The sequence below is a fragment of the Phasianus colchicus genome, chromosome 4 (assembly GCF_987193195.1).
Source record: "Phasianus colchicus chromosome 4, bPhaCol1.hap1.1, whole genome shotgun sequence".
NCBI lineage: Eukaryota > Metazoa > Chordata > Aves > Galliformes > Phasianidae > Phasianus > Phasianus colchicus.
The window spans coordinates 21,312,874-21,329,380 of NC_143439.1; the positions used below are offsets into that span (position 1 = coordinate 21,312,874).

General features: G+C 38.4%; 1 protein-coding gene and 1 long non-coding RNA gene across 13 annotated transcripts in view; both read left to right on the forward strand.

Moving 5' to 3' along the window:
• Positions 1–54: 54 nt before the first annotated feature.
• On the forward strand, positions 55–6,168 carry RWDD4 (RWD domain containing 4). The gene is made up of 6 exons (XM_090138902.1): positions 55–209; positions 370–450; positions 1,918–2,027; positions 2,139–2,283; positions 3,053–3,167; positions 4,103–6,168. Exons 1-6 carry the CDS (start codon positions 186–188, stop codon positions 4,210–4,212), a joined length of 585 nt encoding a protein of 194 aa, XP_089995028.1. The 5' UTR covers positions 55–185; the 3' UTR covers positions 4,213–6,168.
• Positions 6,169–6,843: 675 nt separating this feature from the next.
• LOC116238061 (uncharacterized) overlaps positions 6,844–16,507 on the forward strand; it is a 34,685-nt gene continuing 25,021 nt past the window's right edge. For 9 of the 12 annotated variants that reach the window (XR_016465930.1, XR_016465926.1, XR_016465923.1 and 6 more), the window contains exons 1-5: positions 6,844–7,568; positions 7,842–7,989; positions 11,709–13,347; positions 13,811–13,883; positions 15,006–15,079. This is a non-coding gene — a long non-coding RNA (uncharacterized LOC116238061). Of the gene's footprint in view, positions 7,569–7,841; positions 7,990–11,708; positions 13,348–13,810; positions 13,918–15,005; positions 15,080–16,507 lie in introns of all 12 variants that reach the window. The other 3 variants (XR_016465924.1, XR_016465934.1, XR_016465925.1) reach the window with 3 other exon arrangements.

Consider the following 16,507-nt stretch of genomic DNA (forward strand, 5'->3'; position numbering starts at 1 on the left):
CGCGCGGCCAATCAGAGAGAGCCCGCCCCCGCGCCGGAGCCAGTCAGCGAAAGGAGGAAGAGACGAGGAAGACGGGAAGGGAACGCCGGCCGCGGCGGGGGCTCGCTCCGGCCTCCCGCGCATGCGTGGCAGCGGCGGGGCCGCGCAGCCCCGGGCGGGTGCGCGCGTGGTGCCTGCCGCGCGCCATGGCGGCCAATGAGGACCAGGAGGTGAGGGGAGGGGTGGGCCGGGCTGCCTCCCGCCCGGCTGAGGGGAACCGGCCCGGGAGGGGCGCGTGGCGCGGAGAAGGCGGGAAAAGCCTGAGGTGCGGGACCGGGGGGGGGGACGGACGACCGCGGTCTTTGATCGCGCTCTGTGCCCCTCCCTCAGATGGAACTGGAGGCGCTGCGCTCGATCTACGAAGGAGACGGCTGCTTCAGGGAGCTCAGCCCGGTGTCCTTCCAGTACAGGGTAAGGCAGCGCCGCAGGCACGGCTGTGCCAGGAGGGACGTGTCGCGGGACCTTCGTGCGGCGGTGTCAGCCCGTCACGGCTGTGCGGTGCCCGGATGGGGCTGCCCGCAGGGGCGGCCCGAGGTTCCCTTGACACGCGTATCGCCGCTCTGAGTAAGCTGTATTTTTTGAAAAGAGCGATCGTGACGTGCCTGCACTGCGTCGCGATATCTTGCCAGCTTTAGCTGTCGCCGATTAAGAAGTCAAAAGTTAGGAAAACTCAATCGAAGTATCGTAAAACTTAATGTCAGACAAAGGCAGTAACGCATCATTCCTGTGAAAGAATGTATGTCTTATTGCCTTTGTCCGACACCAGGTTCTGGGATTGAGAAAGCGTAGTGCAGAAAGTGCACGAGGAAGTCAAAAGAATTAGTGTGTCTCGTCGGTCTCTGGTGGGTCTCACCTAAAACGAAGGTGTTCTGTGATCCGTCTGCTAAGAAACTGAGACAAAAGAAAGGTCTTTACAGATACTGAGGAAATGTAGCATCACTGAAGGTAAGGCTACCCGATTTTTAGCTGCACTGCCAAGAAAGAACACGGTTGTGCAGCTTTCTGTGTGGATTTACTCATGGTGCAGACAGTGCCTTCCTGAGAAAAGGAGAACTTGTATGTAAACCATATGATGGGTTTTCTTCTCGATACTGCTGGGAACTGGACAGCTACAGTGTAGATGATGTCTTGATAAAAGTTGCTGATGCCTGATTTAAAGTTTTATGTATTTCATTTCTACTCCAGATGCTACTGAATGTCAGCTACTACGCTGTACTGGTACAGACATTGGAAATGATATAACTTCATGTATCATAGAGTCATAGAATTGTTCAGGCTAGAAGGGAAATTTAAGATCATCTGGTTTTAAATTGAGACAGGGGAGGTTTAGGTTAGATATTAGGAGGAAGTTCTTCACAGAGAGGGTGGTGATGCACTGGAACAGGTTGCCCAAGGAGGTTGTGGATGCCCCATCCCTGGAGGCATCCAAGGCCAGGCTGGATGTGGCTCTGGGTAGCCTGGTCTGGTGGTTGTCGACTCTGCACACAGCAGGGGGGTTGCAAATAGGTGATCATTGTGGTCCTTTTCAACCCAGGCCATTCTATGATTCTATGATCTAGTTCCAACCCCCCTGCAATAGACAGGGATACATTGCTCTAGACCAGGTTGCTCAAAGCCCCATATGTATATACATTTATTTATTTATTTATACTTATTTTGCTTTTCCCAGGATAAAAACTGTGAGACTAATGTTCATGTCTAGATAAAAAATTTCCAGATAAAAGTTTTAATTTGTGACCAGTAGCTTTATAAATGAACAGTTGTTATTTGAAGTAATTTGATCAGTTTTAGAGAAGAGAAAGACTTTTGTATTGACAATTTAATCTTTAATAAGTGATTGGAAATTGTTGCTTTCTGATTTTTTTTTTCCTCTTTCAGATAGGAGAAAATGGAGATCCCAAAGCCTTTCTAATAGAAGTTTCTTGGCCAGAAACATATCCACAAACAGCACCAGTCATATCGATGGATGCTTTCTTCAACAACACAATGTAAGTATGTATGATAGCTTCACTCCCTAACTTTACTTGTGGGAGCTTTTTGGTCGATGAGCTTTTTTTTCTTCTGTCTAGATTATAGATGAGTTCTATGATTTTTTTCAGATCTTCAGCTATTAAACAAAGTATACTGGATAAATTAATGGTAGAAGTTGAAGCTAATCTTGGAACTGCTATGACATACACACTCTTTGAATATGCCAAAGATAATAAAGAATCGTTCATGGAAAATCAGCCTGTTAACACTGTGGTAAGGTGATAAATTCACATTTAAATTCATCACTTTTAAAACTGCAAAAGTAGTTAATAAACCTCAGAGTACTTCATTGCTTTACTTGTAAGGTTTACACTCAGCATACTGACTAATGGCTGTGGCTAAACAGTAGCCCATAGGTCATGGTGCTGCAATGCTCTGTGGTAATAATTGTCTTGTTTGTTATTTTGCTGTCATAGCAAAATGTGAATGGGCTGCAAAATGACATAAAAATGGAGACTTGGAACAGAAACAAAGCTAAAGAGAGCTGGAATAGGTTAAAGATGTCTGTTCAGGTGCCAATTATTGAAAGCTTCCTGGGATGCTGTGAATTGCATGAACGTGTCTTCAGGATCTTCTGCAAGTTTTGCAGCTTCTATGTTTGCCTTTTTGTATTGCTTCCTCTTTAATGGCCCTTGTCATGCTGCAGTCTTATTTTGAGGAAAAAGGAATGATTTTTCTATTTTGGAAGTCTGAATCCCTTCAGACTAAATCACACTTCACCATCAAATTTTGACAGTGTAAGAAGTGCCCCTCGGCAACTCTGAAAAGGAGTAATTCCAGTCTCTTCTTCATGGTTCTTAAAGCTATTACTGTCATCGTTGTATGCTGATTAAAAGCTGCAGGCTGCTGGTGGCTTTTCTTCTTTTTCACAGTAATCAGGCACAGAGGAATCTGTGCTTTTACTCTGTATTTGTACTGGATTCTGGAGTATGATAGGTGAACTAGCATGCAAAATATTAACAACAATTTTTGCCTTTCTCAGACTTCAGTAAGCAATAGTATTTCTATTGGACCTCCTGATGTGCCAGCAAATAAGAAAAAAGACAAAAAGGAACAGTTATCCAAAACCCAGAAAAGAAAGCTAGCCGACAAAACAGGTTTGTCCATTCTAGTATTGTTATGTTTGGGTTGTGCAAGAGTCAAAATTTAACAGCTGTGTTGTTTTGGTAATTGGAATCAGAAGTCTCTTGCTTATAAGATTAACTGTTTTTTAATCTAAACCAAGCAAAAGAAACACAGATTTATGATTCTTGCCTGAGATGATAGTTCTGGTAAAAGCAGTAAAAACTGTACAGTAGGGATTTTGAGGTGTCATTGATTTAATTTCATTTTGTTATTTCAGTTTGTGACAAACGTGAAGTTTTCAAACATACCATTTGGGGAAAGCATTTGGGACATCATAGTAGTCCCTTTCAACAAAAGGCTTATCTTTTGTTGATAGACTCTGATAAGTAATTCACATTATTAAAAATGTAATTTCTAAAAGAAAATGTTTGGTTGGAACCCAAAGTAGAACCTTTTAATTAGTTTGTATCCTCGAGGTAGAGATGCTTCTGTGGTCACTTTGTGCTTTCAGTAAAATACTACATTTTTTGTAGAAAAGGGTTCAATATTTTGACTTAACTCTGCTGATGAATTTTGTGTTTAGCCTCAGTTTTTAATAATGATCTAGGTAATGCTCAGTCAACGCAGCAAAAATCATATCTCATTATAGCAATTTCTAAGTATAATTTACTTAATTTAAATCCATAATTGGCATTCAAAATGTGGACATCAGATGGGAAAATCTGTGTAAGATCTAGTTGAAAGAATGCATCACTAGTGGTTGACTCAGCTCATTTAGATTTGTCTGTTAATTCAAGTGTAAAAGGTCTGAGAATTACTTCGAAGAACAGGATGCGTTCAGGAAGTAAATATGTTCTTTGTCTTCATTGCTTTGTAATGGACAAATTAAGATTTATGACTCTTTACAATTTTGTGTGTTGATTTTAATTTGTTTGTGTGTTGAAAATAAAACCTTGTTATTCTGCAGATCACAAAGGAGAGCTTCCTCGAGGATGGAACTGGGTGGACGTCATTAAGGTAGTACAGCTGTATGATAAGCAGTGTTATCAACATACTGCCTCTGTGCATTTGAGTTGATTTGTACATCTGAAGAAAACTAATCTGATTTTTTTTTCCAACTCTGTTTGGATTTGACTGTGGCATCTGATTTGTATCTGTATGCATCCAGCATGTAAGTATTATCAAGTTTTCTTTTAATATTAAAAAGATTTGCAAGCAATAGTAAGAACTGTAAAATTGTTGCTCATTTTAGATTCTAATTTGTGTAGTTCTCAAATGCTTCTCAGGCTTTGCTTGTTCAGTGGAAGTCAGTGTAGCTACTCGACAATTTTGATAGCAAGCTATTTTATTTTGCACAACTATAATTGCACAGCATAAGGCTAGCACTAGTTCTTGTTGTTGCATTACATTGAGCAAATGATGATGGTGGTTGTAGGCAGTTATTCTGAACTGAAAGTAGCTGTTTCTAGTGGATGTCTTGGATTCCAGATAAATTTCCCAACAGGTTCACAATGTTTAATAATTATAAAATTAGCTTTAGAGAAAAAAAAAAGAGAAATAGTGTTTGGTTTTGTGTTGTGTAAATCTCTACGTGGAAGTCTTCCAGAGACATGTAGGGGTAGTTTCTCAATTGCTACATGTTTTAGTTTGGAGAGCAGGTGACCTGATCTTCAAATTAAATAGACCTTGTACCCTAAGATTCTTTGTGGTTTGGTTGGTTGGTTTGGGTTGGCTTTTTTTGTTTGTTTGCTTTTCCTTAAAATCAGTTGCATTTTGTATTTTTTAAAGCAGTTCACAAAATACATGAAGATAAGATTTTGGGTTCAGGAAATAAGCTTATTTAGTGCTTAAAGTTAAGAAATTATTTTTGGTGCGTTTCAATCTCTTGATACAGTATCACATTCAGTCTATATTAGTAATTAAATATACATGTGGTCTACGTAAGATGGAAATAACGTTGTTCTTGTTTCCTAATAAATGGAATGGCAGTCTAAACTTTGAACACTTTCTTTTTGTGTCTCTTCCATAGTTAAGCAAAACTGGTTCTAAAGATGATGAATAAAGGACTTTGGTACATGGAAACTCAACCTCTTAATACAGTGCAATTTTGGGTCACCGTCTTTCTCTTAATAGCTTTCTTATTTGTTGAAGTAAAGGTTTTATAAAGCTCAATTTCCTAACTCATAAACCCAGACACACAGGTTTGTCTTGAGACTACGTAGTCTTCTTCGGAAACTAAACTTGCCTTAAATGGAGGTAAAAATGTGAACAAAGGATACAGAGGGTGAATGTGGTAAAGCGAATAGTGCTATATGCAGTGTTTATTAATTTATATCTTACTCTGTAGTAAATCCTTTTATAGCGAACCCGATGATACTGTAAACATTTCCTGATGTTGTTATTCCAATGGAAGAAAAAAGCACTATAACACTGATTAGTCACTTGACAGCATAATTCATCAAAATAAATTATTCCATGGAAACAAAACTGTTGTCATTTGTTTATCTAATACAAATGTAGAAGAAGAGCATACAAATTTTTGCATCCTAAGGCAGAACTTGTTCTCTTTTCACTCGTTTTTGGCTGAAATAGCAAATACTAGTGAAAGCAAGGACAAGTGCTCTGGTTACTGAAAGAAATGAGTGGTTCCAACATGAGTCTGTGTTCTTTATTCTCTGAAGTATGCACCTGTTAGCCTTCCTCCAGTGTGCATCTTTACAGAAGGTCGTGTGTTTGAAGGGAAAGAAGAGTGCAATCTGGCATATCTCTCAAGGACTGTTAGATTTTGTAGCTCTTTATTGAGATAAATGGGCATTCTTTGAAGGGTTTTGCTGGCTGAATGTTGGAACAGCCTGACAAGTCAGCGCTGCCAAATGTGTTGGGGAAACTTTTTTCTAGTGTGCTCTTATTATCAGAAAGAGAAGTCATCTTTACCATATGAACGGTTATTGAATACAAGATGCCTTAATGTCCTCTATTATTTTTGTGTGTTTTGAGATGAACCTAAATAAATACCTATTTATCTGCTGTCGTATGTGTTTTTGTTTTTTGGATTCATATATTGCCTTGCTGTATTTCTAGGGCTCCATTTGAATTTGCAAAGCATTTTCTCTGAGAGAGTGTTCCTAATGATTGGCAGAAGGATGCTTTCCTCTTTCAGTATAAGTTTGCATTTCATTGTGGGTGTGTTTGTTACTCTTAGGACTAATCACTCCAGTGAGAAACAGGAAAATAGCCATCATAGCGAGTCCAGCATCTCTTGGAGTGTATTCTGCTGTATGTGCTATGTAAAGCACATAGTGAACATTGGAGGCACAGGCTGGATGCTCTGACTGGTGGTGGTCAGATAAGAGCCTGTGCAGCCAATACAAGATAGTTTACATGGCTGTCAAATTAGGACTTCAGCTGTCAGAGTGGAAGTTTTTGTGCTACTGCTATGTCAGTAGAGCTTATATGCAAGCTATCACTGCAGTTCTCATATTCTCTTAAATTATTTCTCTTTTACCATATGTATTGCAAAATTACTGCTGATCTGCATATAATGTATGCATTATATTTATTGTCTTTATATATACAAAGTATAAAAAAAAAACATACATGAAGAAAAAAGCTCCGTGAAGTGTTGTGACTGCAGGTGGAGGGAAAAAATAGAAAAAAAATTCAATGTTTTCACTCTTCAGAAGAGTCTGTGAAGAGATCTGAAAGAAACATGGTCTGTACTGCTGTCATCCAGCAAGAAATGGTTGTTTTTGCTGAAACTGTAGGGTTACAGTGAATAAATATATGTGTTCATTTAAGGAAAATAATATTGATTCTTATGTAATGCTTAATTTTGGAAAGGCTGATTTCTTTCTGAACTCAAATCACATTTAATAAGAGTTAGCGAAGTACCCAAGATAGAACTTCTTCCAGATGATCCATTCTCATGTTTGACTGGGCTGGAGGCTTATGGTTGCAGCCTGAGCAAGACTGTCTGGGAGCAGCGCCTCAGCAAGAAATCAGTGTTGTCTGTGATCATGGAACAGGGAAGGGCTTTAGTCTCTGCTAGCATCAGAATGGTTAGAGCTTTTGCTATTCTAAATTTCACCAAGGGGAATTGACTTGCTTTTGCTAGTATCCTTGTGTCTAAGTTGCCATGACAATTTATATGAATAGTTTATTTTGGGGTCATGTGGAAAAGACAGATAAGAACCACATCTCTTGCTTTTATAGAGCTGCTGTGCGTAACAGTGAACTTGTTAACCTAGTGAAATGCCTAAATTTTCAGCTTCTTGTTTGCTTATATATCATGTGCTTGTAGGGAGATGTCCTAGCAATCTCTTCTGGTTCTTTTAGCAGGGATTTAGAACGTGTTTTGAAGTCTGCTTGGACAGGAAATATTTTGCATTAGGATTATGAGGATCAGTTCTTCATTTCTGTGCTGTTTTTAAAAGGTAATTCATTTAGTTTAACTGTTTTATGTTGTAGCCTAATATTTGGGAAGAAAGTTATTTAGAAGTCTAATGGAGAGGCCTGAGCACTGGAAACGGAGGGGTGAGAAAGTAATGATTTTTGTCAAGAAATGCAGGTGTGTGTCTTTCTATACGTAGAACTATACGTGCAGAACATGACTGAGTAAACTATTGAACAATACCTTCTCCACATTTTAAGTAAAGCTTAATCTTTGTAACCAAAACTCCATTTATAACATCGTTTTTTCTCTTCAGTCTTTCAGTGCATGTTTGCATTGGCTGATATTCCTGGCACCTTGGAAAGCTGTTGTTCTGTGATTGATCCATTCCTTGGGAAGCAAGGATTACACCTTAAGAACGTACTGATTGTTGTTGTGTCTACTGATGTTTCTCTTTAAATCATGTAGGTGTTGAGAAACAAACCTACTGAATTCTCCAACTGTGAAAAGCAGAACAATTATGTACATTTCTTGCTCCAAATGTCTTTTGCCATTCATCACGAGAGGGTTGAACCCATCATTTATGACTTGTTTGCTTGTCATTAAGAGAGAAGAATTAAGAGTTTGTTTTCTCAAGTCCTTAAATTGCCCTGGTGCACATCCCTAGGTAGTGCCAGTCCTAGCCTCAAGTTACAGGAGCTGTTTGCAGAGGGTGCACGCTTTTTTTGGTAAACAATTTGGTGCCTCAAACACAGCTGCTTCCAAAACCTGTCCATTTCTTATGCTGCTTATGATTATGGATGTTTGAAAAACTAAAAGTTCATGGTCAAAGCACAAGGGCTGTTACCATCACGCTGGAATTCTACCTTTCTCTCTTTGGATGAGACCGAAAGGTGATCTTTAGTCATATTTGCATGATATTAAGTGCAAGTTCATTCAGTGCTTTTAGTACCAAAACCAGGAGCTGTATTGCACTGTAGTGCATCAAATCCCACGTAATAATGCAGCTGGACTTTAAGAAGGCTGGGTGGAGTGCTTGACAGCTGTGCTTAATCACCAGTATGTACTTGGCTTCTTCTGCTCACCCTGTAGGCTTACAGAGCTGATGCTGAAATCAAGGCTGTCTGCAGTACCACTGCAACTGATGGTATATGGGGTGGGCATTTAAAGCTCACCTGGCTGGCAAGTAGTTCGATTTTGGTGACTAAAAGAAGCATAGGCAAAATGCCAGCATTTCATGAAATGGATAGGACCTTTGGTACAAGTGCAGAGGGAGGCTGTGCTACTTTTAGCCAAGGCAGCATGAGTGATTTCAGATTGTACTGTGAACTTTGTGCAGTGAAAATCATTTGAGCTGGTCTACATCAAGAATAGTTCCCCTCTGGAAATTGTTTCCTTTAGCTGTGTCTTGTGGTTTATGGTATAGCTCCCTCAGCACTTGTGCCTAGCAGCAGGATGTGGGGTAAGGAAATGTTCATTCAGCAGATAAAATACCAGAAGTGTAGAATTCTGGATGGATTAGAGGAAGAAGTAAAGGAGGAAGGAAGCATACAGGAGATAAGTCTTAATTGCTGTGAGGCAATAAAATACAACAAAGGCAAAGCTTACAGTTGCAGAGCTATAAATTTCTGAATGAAGTTGGGATATAGCGAAAGACAAGAGGATCATAGATTCTCTTTCTGTCACCACCACTTTATTCTTTCACCAACATAGCTTTGGCTTTGTTTCGGAATGGGACAATTCAATGACTGAGAAGAACTTCTCTTCCTCTGACTGTTAGGCTTCCTGTCATTCTTTCCGAGCCCATTGAAGAACCTCTGAAAGAAAGTCTGTTGTACTCTTAGCAATGACTTATACAGAACACGTTGACTAGTGCTGCAAAAAGACAGAACGTTTTACAAGAGTGATAGAATGAACTGTTTCTTTTCTCTCATTTTCATTCAAAGCAAATTGAGCAGTGACTCCACATGGCTGAATTGCTCCAGCCACGTGAGGATCTAAATCCAGATACCAGTGTCTTATGTTAGACTCAGTGTATGTCATTTGTTTTAAGTTTTACTTAGCTATCCCTTGTATTTGACCATTCATACTTATTACTGCTGATTCAGTAGTATGTTTTATATATTCATCTTTACAGTATGGCAGAAATTTTATAACTTATTATGATTGCATGTTGCAAGTTGCTTACATTGTGGGATCTGATAATGTCACAGCATTGACAGATTCAGCCAAACTATATCTGCACAGCCTTAGTGGAGAGTAATGAGGTTGCACAGATATCTCTGAGGGCATAATTTCATCTGTAGTGTGGTTATTACTCGTAATGATCAGTGACAGGGAAAAGTCATTCTAGGATGAGTTTGGAAGATAGTCAAGAACAGATAATATTTTCTTTCTACAACAAGTATCTGTTACAGCGTCACAGAGAAGCAATAAACACAGTCTTGTATGGAGTCACTGTTCAGAGCAGGATGTTGCTTTAAATCAAGTGTCTTTGTCAGTAATGCGTTTTATGATTTCCTGCGGGAAAAACAAATGTAATGAAAGCATTACTGTCTGAAGAGCTGCTGTCTGTAGGGGATCCATTTGATTACTACTTTCAGAAAAGCTATGTTCAGTTGACCTTGAAGAGAGATTTTATAACTGTGGGGAAGATGTAGCATCCCATTGATAAAAGTCTGATGGAAAGTACATAGCCCCTATAGATAATTAATACGCTTTTACAGCATTATCAGTTTTACATTCTTCTCTGAAGATCAACCCTAGAACATTACCAAGTTTCAGTTGTCAGGCATACAGCATGGTTATGATTTTTCCCCTCATTCCATATATTTTTAGATGATAGAAGTACAAGATGTGCTATAGAAATTTTATTTCCTAGATGAAAATAGTGCTAAAGTTAAAAATCCACTCAAATCAGGAAATAAGTCTCAATCAGAGGTAAGGGCATGCCAAAATTAAAGCTGCCTATGTGATACTTATGTGAAAAAGAATGGATAGAAAAATTTCCTTATGTTCCTACATGCTTCTCATCACCAGTAGTATCCAAGCAGATGCTTAGTGCTTTGCTTCCTATTGTTCCTGCTAGCAGGGAGGTGGTACAAAGGCCTGAGTTTGTGTATGATCATAATTCTGAGAGGAAAAGTAAGTCTTCATTCTACTGGAGAAAAAAATTATCAAAACTGTCCCTGGGAGAAAGTGGGGATTTGAAACAGGACAACAACATGCAGACACAAATTAATTTGGTGTAATAAAACTGACTGGATCTCAGTAGCTTTAGTACCTGCTTCAGCTCATCGCTCTGCAGTGGATCTGTGGCATATAAACACTCTTGGATAATTTTAGGTTGACTAGCTTCAATCCATGTGATTAAGCATTAAGCTTTCAGCAGATTTGTTTTATTGTAGTCAGTGCAGATTCTGATGTACTGTTGATAAGCACTAGTGACATCCTTTAGTTTCTGTTGAATGGGATGACAGGAAATGTACTGCTTACGTTTCATGCCACACATAGAAGTATGTGTGTGCTATCCACGGAGGGTGCCTGGACTTGGTTAGCAGGCATCAATCAGTACAAACAAGTTAAAAGTTTCACAATTGTAACAGCTTATATGACTGTGGAGCCACTATTTTTGTATATTCTTTTATTTCTTAACTTGGTTATTGTGATGTTTAAAATGCTCTTGGTGCAAGCAGATATATTAGCTTATTAGCTGATGTGCCAGCATGTGTTGAATAACTGTTCAGACAAATGACTTCAAGAGAGATAGAAGTTTTCTTCCTTTCTTGTGGTACCTTTTACTATCCTGCAGTAGCAAGACATATGGAGATTCATACACACTCCTCCTCTCGGCTCAAAAGTCTTCTCCCTCTTTGGGTGCACAGTAGTATTAGCAAAATAGAAGGGATTCATGTATTCATATAGTAATTCATGGGAACACACTCGCAATTGAACTTTATCTCAGGTTCTACTCACTGGTTTATTCAGTTTCATATAATCAGTTCTTTCAGCTTGTTGTCACAATGGTGATGTACTCGGCCTGGAGTACTCAGCCAGTTATAGGATACTGCCTTCTTCAAACATCTGTTGGCAAAGTAGCACTAGATGATATTTAAACTACAGTGACCCTTTGATAGGCACATGGTAACCCATGTCCTCACTGCTGTTATTTAACTCTTGACAGCTTGTAAGGACAGAGTCTGGTTCAACCCACCCATCTCAGGCTGCTTTTACCGTCTCCTTCATCTCCAAAATACAAGAAGATAATTGGTTAATAGTTGTTTACCAACAAGGTAAGACTAAAATTTCAAGTAAGAATTAGAAGGTCTTTTAAGGTGACTAGTAAATCCACACTGAATCACAGAGATGCAAACTAGAAGGAGCCTCTGGAAGTCAGCTGGTCCAGCATCCCTTTCAAAGCAGGACTGGTGTTTGTGATACCACAGATCACCAGTGGCTTTTTCTAGTCATGTGTTGAAATCTTCTGAGAACAGAGAGTGCACATCCGTTCAGAAGCCTTGTTTCCTTGTTAGGACTGTCTGATGCTACTAATAAGATGTGGACAACACTGAGCAGCACTGAAGGAAATTCCCAGGACAGGAAGCAATTGTACATTTTCAGAATCACTCATAAGAGTATTTTGAAAAAAGGCCACTGTTTTCTGTTTAATCTGAACAAGTGCATTAAGACCCATTGAGCTGAACAATTGCTTTCCTGCTCTCAGGAACACTCTGTTACACAGTACAGGTTAACGATTGCAAAGCTCATTCAAGGTAATAAAATCTTTGCTGAATTCAGTAGAATTCAGAGGCAGCTTCTTACTGAGCAGAGTTATACCATCAAGAGTTAAATAATCTCTGTTTTGCATACTATGTTTTATTTATCCTTTTTTTTTTCTTTCTTCCCAAAACACTGAAACCTTGTGCTGAGAAATTGATGCAACGGGCTGGTATAACAGTATGATGCTAATGAAGATAGCTTCCCTCTAGAAACACAAGACATTAAAGCTTTTTAGATCAGAAAAAGAGGCTGTACTGGAAAACAAAACACTTCTTTTCTGTCTTGCTCCCTCCTTTTAGGGGGAAAAAAAAATACTTTCTTTCTGTGTGTTTAATGCTTTATCACAAGTACTGGTAGCAATAACTTCTTAAGTCAGTGTGTTGAAATGTGAAGTATATTTACCAGAGAAACCTGTGTGTACCAGTGGGGGCAGGAAAGGAATAGTGAAAGAAGTTCTGCAATCTAAGCAAGTAGAGGAAGTGAATGTTGCAGTGATCATGTCTTTGAGAACCAATAAGTGAGAAACACAGTAATCTAAAGGGCAGGTGGGTAGATATTTTTCTTTGCTGTTTAACAGTTACTGATAAGTCAGCATAAATAGCCCCTCATCTCTTGTTCTCTTTATATATCATGGTTTTTCTATTTTCTGCACAAAACTCAGGGATATAGAACCTTGGAAGTCTGCAACTTGCTGATACACACTGAAAAGTAACTTACATGTTTGCAAGCAGCCCCTACTGTTGTCATTCTGCTGATTTTTATTTCTTTTTCTTTTTTTTTTTTCCTGAAAAATGCTGCAAGAAATCACTGAAAGAGTCTCAGTTGGAATTTCTGGTTTTCCAGTGGAAATGGGAAAGCAGCATAACAGAGGGAAAAAGTCAGTTAAAAGGAAAAGGAACATTTGAAACTTCTGCATAATTAATCTACATTGCCATTAAACTCTTCTACAGAAAACAAAAAACAACAACAACAACAAAAAAAAAAAAAAACAACCATGGGTAGCTTATGGAAAAGAAGTTCTTCTTCAGAAACTTCTAATCATGGTGAGAATCTTTGATCTGAGTTTGAGCCACATGTGATAATATTTGTCACTTCAACCTTCATTTGTAGATTGGTTATGGGATAGTGTGTGCATGCATACTCACTGTATAAAGTCACAGTTGCAAAGCAGTCAAATAACTCTTAAGTAGCTGGGGTGCTGTCAAAGACTTTATGATGAGAAAAGGCATTTACTGGAAGTGAGTATAATTTTAGGAGTATCATGACATTCTATACTGTAGTCTTTTCCTTCAGAAATATGGAAGAACAACTTGGCCTTCAATTTCCAGGAAGTTTCTGGAAAATCCAATCATAGCAAGTGTTCAAACAACATATTAACAAGTCTTGCCAAAAGTTATTTGTTGCTAAGTATGTTTGTAGCTAAGGATAAACTGTGCAGTAAAGTGAGAGAGATCGAGTGATTACTTGATTCAAAATCTGTCTTCTTGTGTTCTCTGTTGATTTCAGAGAGATCAGCTCAGTAGACTGTAATCCTCGCTGCGATGCTGTCTGCATGATGAATCCATAGCATAGTATCAAGGTGGCTCATCAAATTTTAATCCAAGAAGTACAAGGTTCTTCTATTACACCCATTTTATGGATGGTGTTTCTTAGGGAAATGGAAGCTCTTTCCTCACTGTTATACAAACAACACTGCTGTGCATAAAACTACTGTGTTGCTCCCTAGAGCAGATCACGAACAGATTTGATCTTTTTATATAATGGCATATTAGCTAACACCCAAAAGCTGCTTTCACAAACAACACGATACAGCAAATATGATTGAAATGAACATTTGTAATTATTATATGAAGTGAAGGAACTGTCCAGGTGCATAGAACTTAACTGCTGTGGTATCATTACAAATTGGTTATGTTGGAATTACATTTGGGTTGAAATCCAGATGTCAACCTGAAATTAATTTTGTGAGATTCTCTAGCACACAAAAATTTGTGTGTGTGGCAGTGCAAGTATTTGATCCTTTGATGGAGGAAAGTTTAACATAGATGAAAAGGGATTTATTTTCCACAGGGGAATTGTTAGTGCTGTAGTTTTTAAAAACATTTTAAATGGCAGAATACATAGGGGCATTGTTAAAGTATTCCTTTTTTTAAAATAAGTCATCACTTCATGCTAAATTTACAATAGCATGCTTTCAGAGCTTGTACAAACTAATAGGGCTGTGACCATAAGAAGCATAGTGAGAGCCATTCTTTATTGCTTTATTTCTCTGCTTTATTTTCTACTGGTGAAAGGAATTGTGTACAGCTGGAACATTTAGTTCATTCATGCTAATGACTGTTTATGTCAATCAGATTATTTGTAGAAGAAAACAGTCTGAGTTTTGCTAACCAATAACAATTCACAGTAGGAGCACCTATTTAAGGAACTGACTTCTGTGGAACAGCTCTATTTTCACAATCTCAAGATTGACTGCCAAAGTTAATGTCTTCAGTTTTCATGGAGATTCAAGATTCAGTGCACATATCTTCAGAAATTTACTTGATAAAGAGACCGTCCAGATTAGGATGAATTTAGTCCATTTAACATTTTTTCAGGTTTAAATTATTAAAATATTACTTGCAGAAAGCATGACCAGTATTATTGGAGTGGTATAAACGAGAAAGTTTCTGACTTTTGTTGGTTATTGTTACTTCTACAGATATCATTGCCAGTGGCATGTACCCTACACAAGTAAGTGCTGAAACAAGTGCATATGTGAAGGCCAACTTAAAGGTATTTGATACATACATTTTTTCCACACTTTTGTCGTATTTCTGGTAAACAACACTTGTATATCTATCTCTTGTGCATTTTTAAACATCAGGTGTTTAAATTGTCTCTTTCAAAAACTGAGCTAACTGAACTGCAAAAATCGCTCGGAAGCATCAGTCAGTGCTGAGAAATAAAATCCTATTGCAAAAGTAAGAAATCATCCCTGAAAAGCCAAAGCCATCCTGCTGCTCTAAATTAGTAAAGCCATCCATAAATGGTTTGCAAATAACGTTTTAAATTAACATTTAATTTTCATTTATCAGGTGGATTAATTAAAGAGCTCAAAAATGGGCCTTTAACTACTGTTACCTTTTTTAGCCTAATTTCATGGCATTATGGGAGCTCTCCAGCTCATTTTGCAGTACATACCTCTAGAGAGAGAATAACCCTTCCCTCCTTCTCTTCCCAGCATGTGCAAGAATGATACTTAGCATCACTGCATGCTTCTCTCGTAGCTTTTATATAGAAGAATATGCTGACTGAAGGAAGAAGAAAAAAATTTGCAATGTTACATTAACTATTGAGTGGTACTGATTACTCACACCTGGAACTAACTCAGACTGTGTCACATAGTGTATAATACAATGTGTCACCTAGTTACCTGGGTGAAAACTGTGTGTCTTTATGATACAGAATTTTGCCCTCCTCTGTAGCTACTTTGATGTGTATTGTAATTTGATCACTTACATGAGCATTTTATTTGTCTGGAATGCAAAGGAAAAGCAGCAAGCTTGGACTGAGGTCCAAGTGGTTTTTTTTTCAGGCAACTTTAGAAAAAGGGACACATTTGGTCTGCTGTCTGAAGGGAATCATTCCTTCAAGGATGCTTACCAGAGAAACTGAAAAAGCTCCACATAAGTACGGAGGGTCTGCCAATACTGAAAACCATGGGAATGCTTTCCTTGGCAGCTCTTTATATTCAACAGTAAGACAGAAAATAGAGTGCTGACAACATACTTGTGGAAAAATACAGGAGCAAAAACCTGTTGTAATTAGAAATGAACACATGGCCCAGTATAACATTAAAGATAAATTTATCTCCAAGTTAATCTTCAGTTCAGAAAGTGGTTCAAAGGAAAACCCAGCTTGCAAGCAGATCTGTAAAAAAAAAACAACATTAAAACAAGCAGAAAACCATTCTTGGCAGTGTCATATTGCCATGAAGCTCAGATATGTTTACTGTTCTTGGAAAAAAGTGAACAGAAATCCAGACAGTGATCCACACAGAGCAATAATTAGGGGACACACCGACATACCATGATGGTCCAGAGAGAAAATTTTTCTGTTTTCAGAGGATATCAAGTTATGTTGTTATAAAATTGGTCCCAGATCCTATGGGTTGTCTGCTAGTTATTATTACTGCAAATGTTGCTAGCAAACAGACAAAAA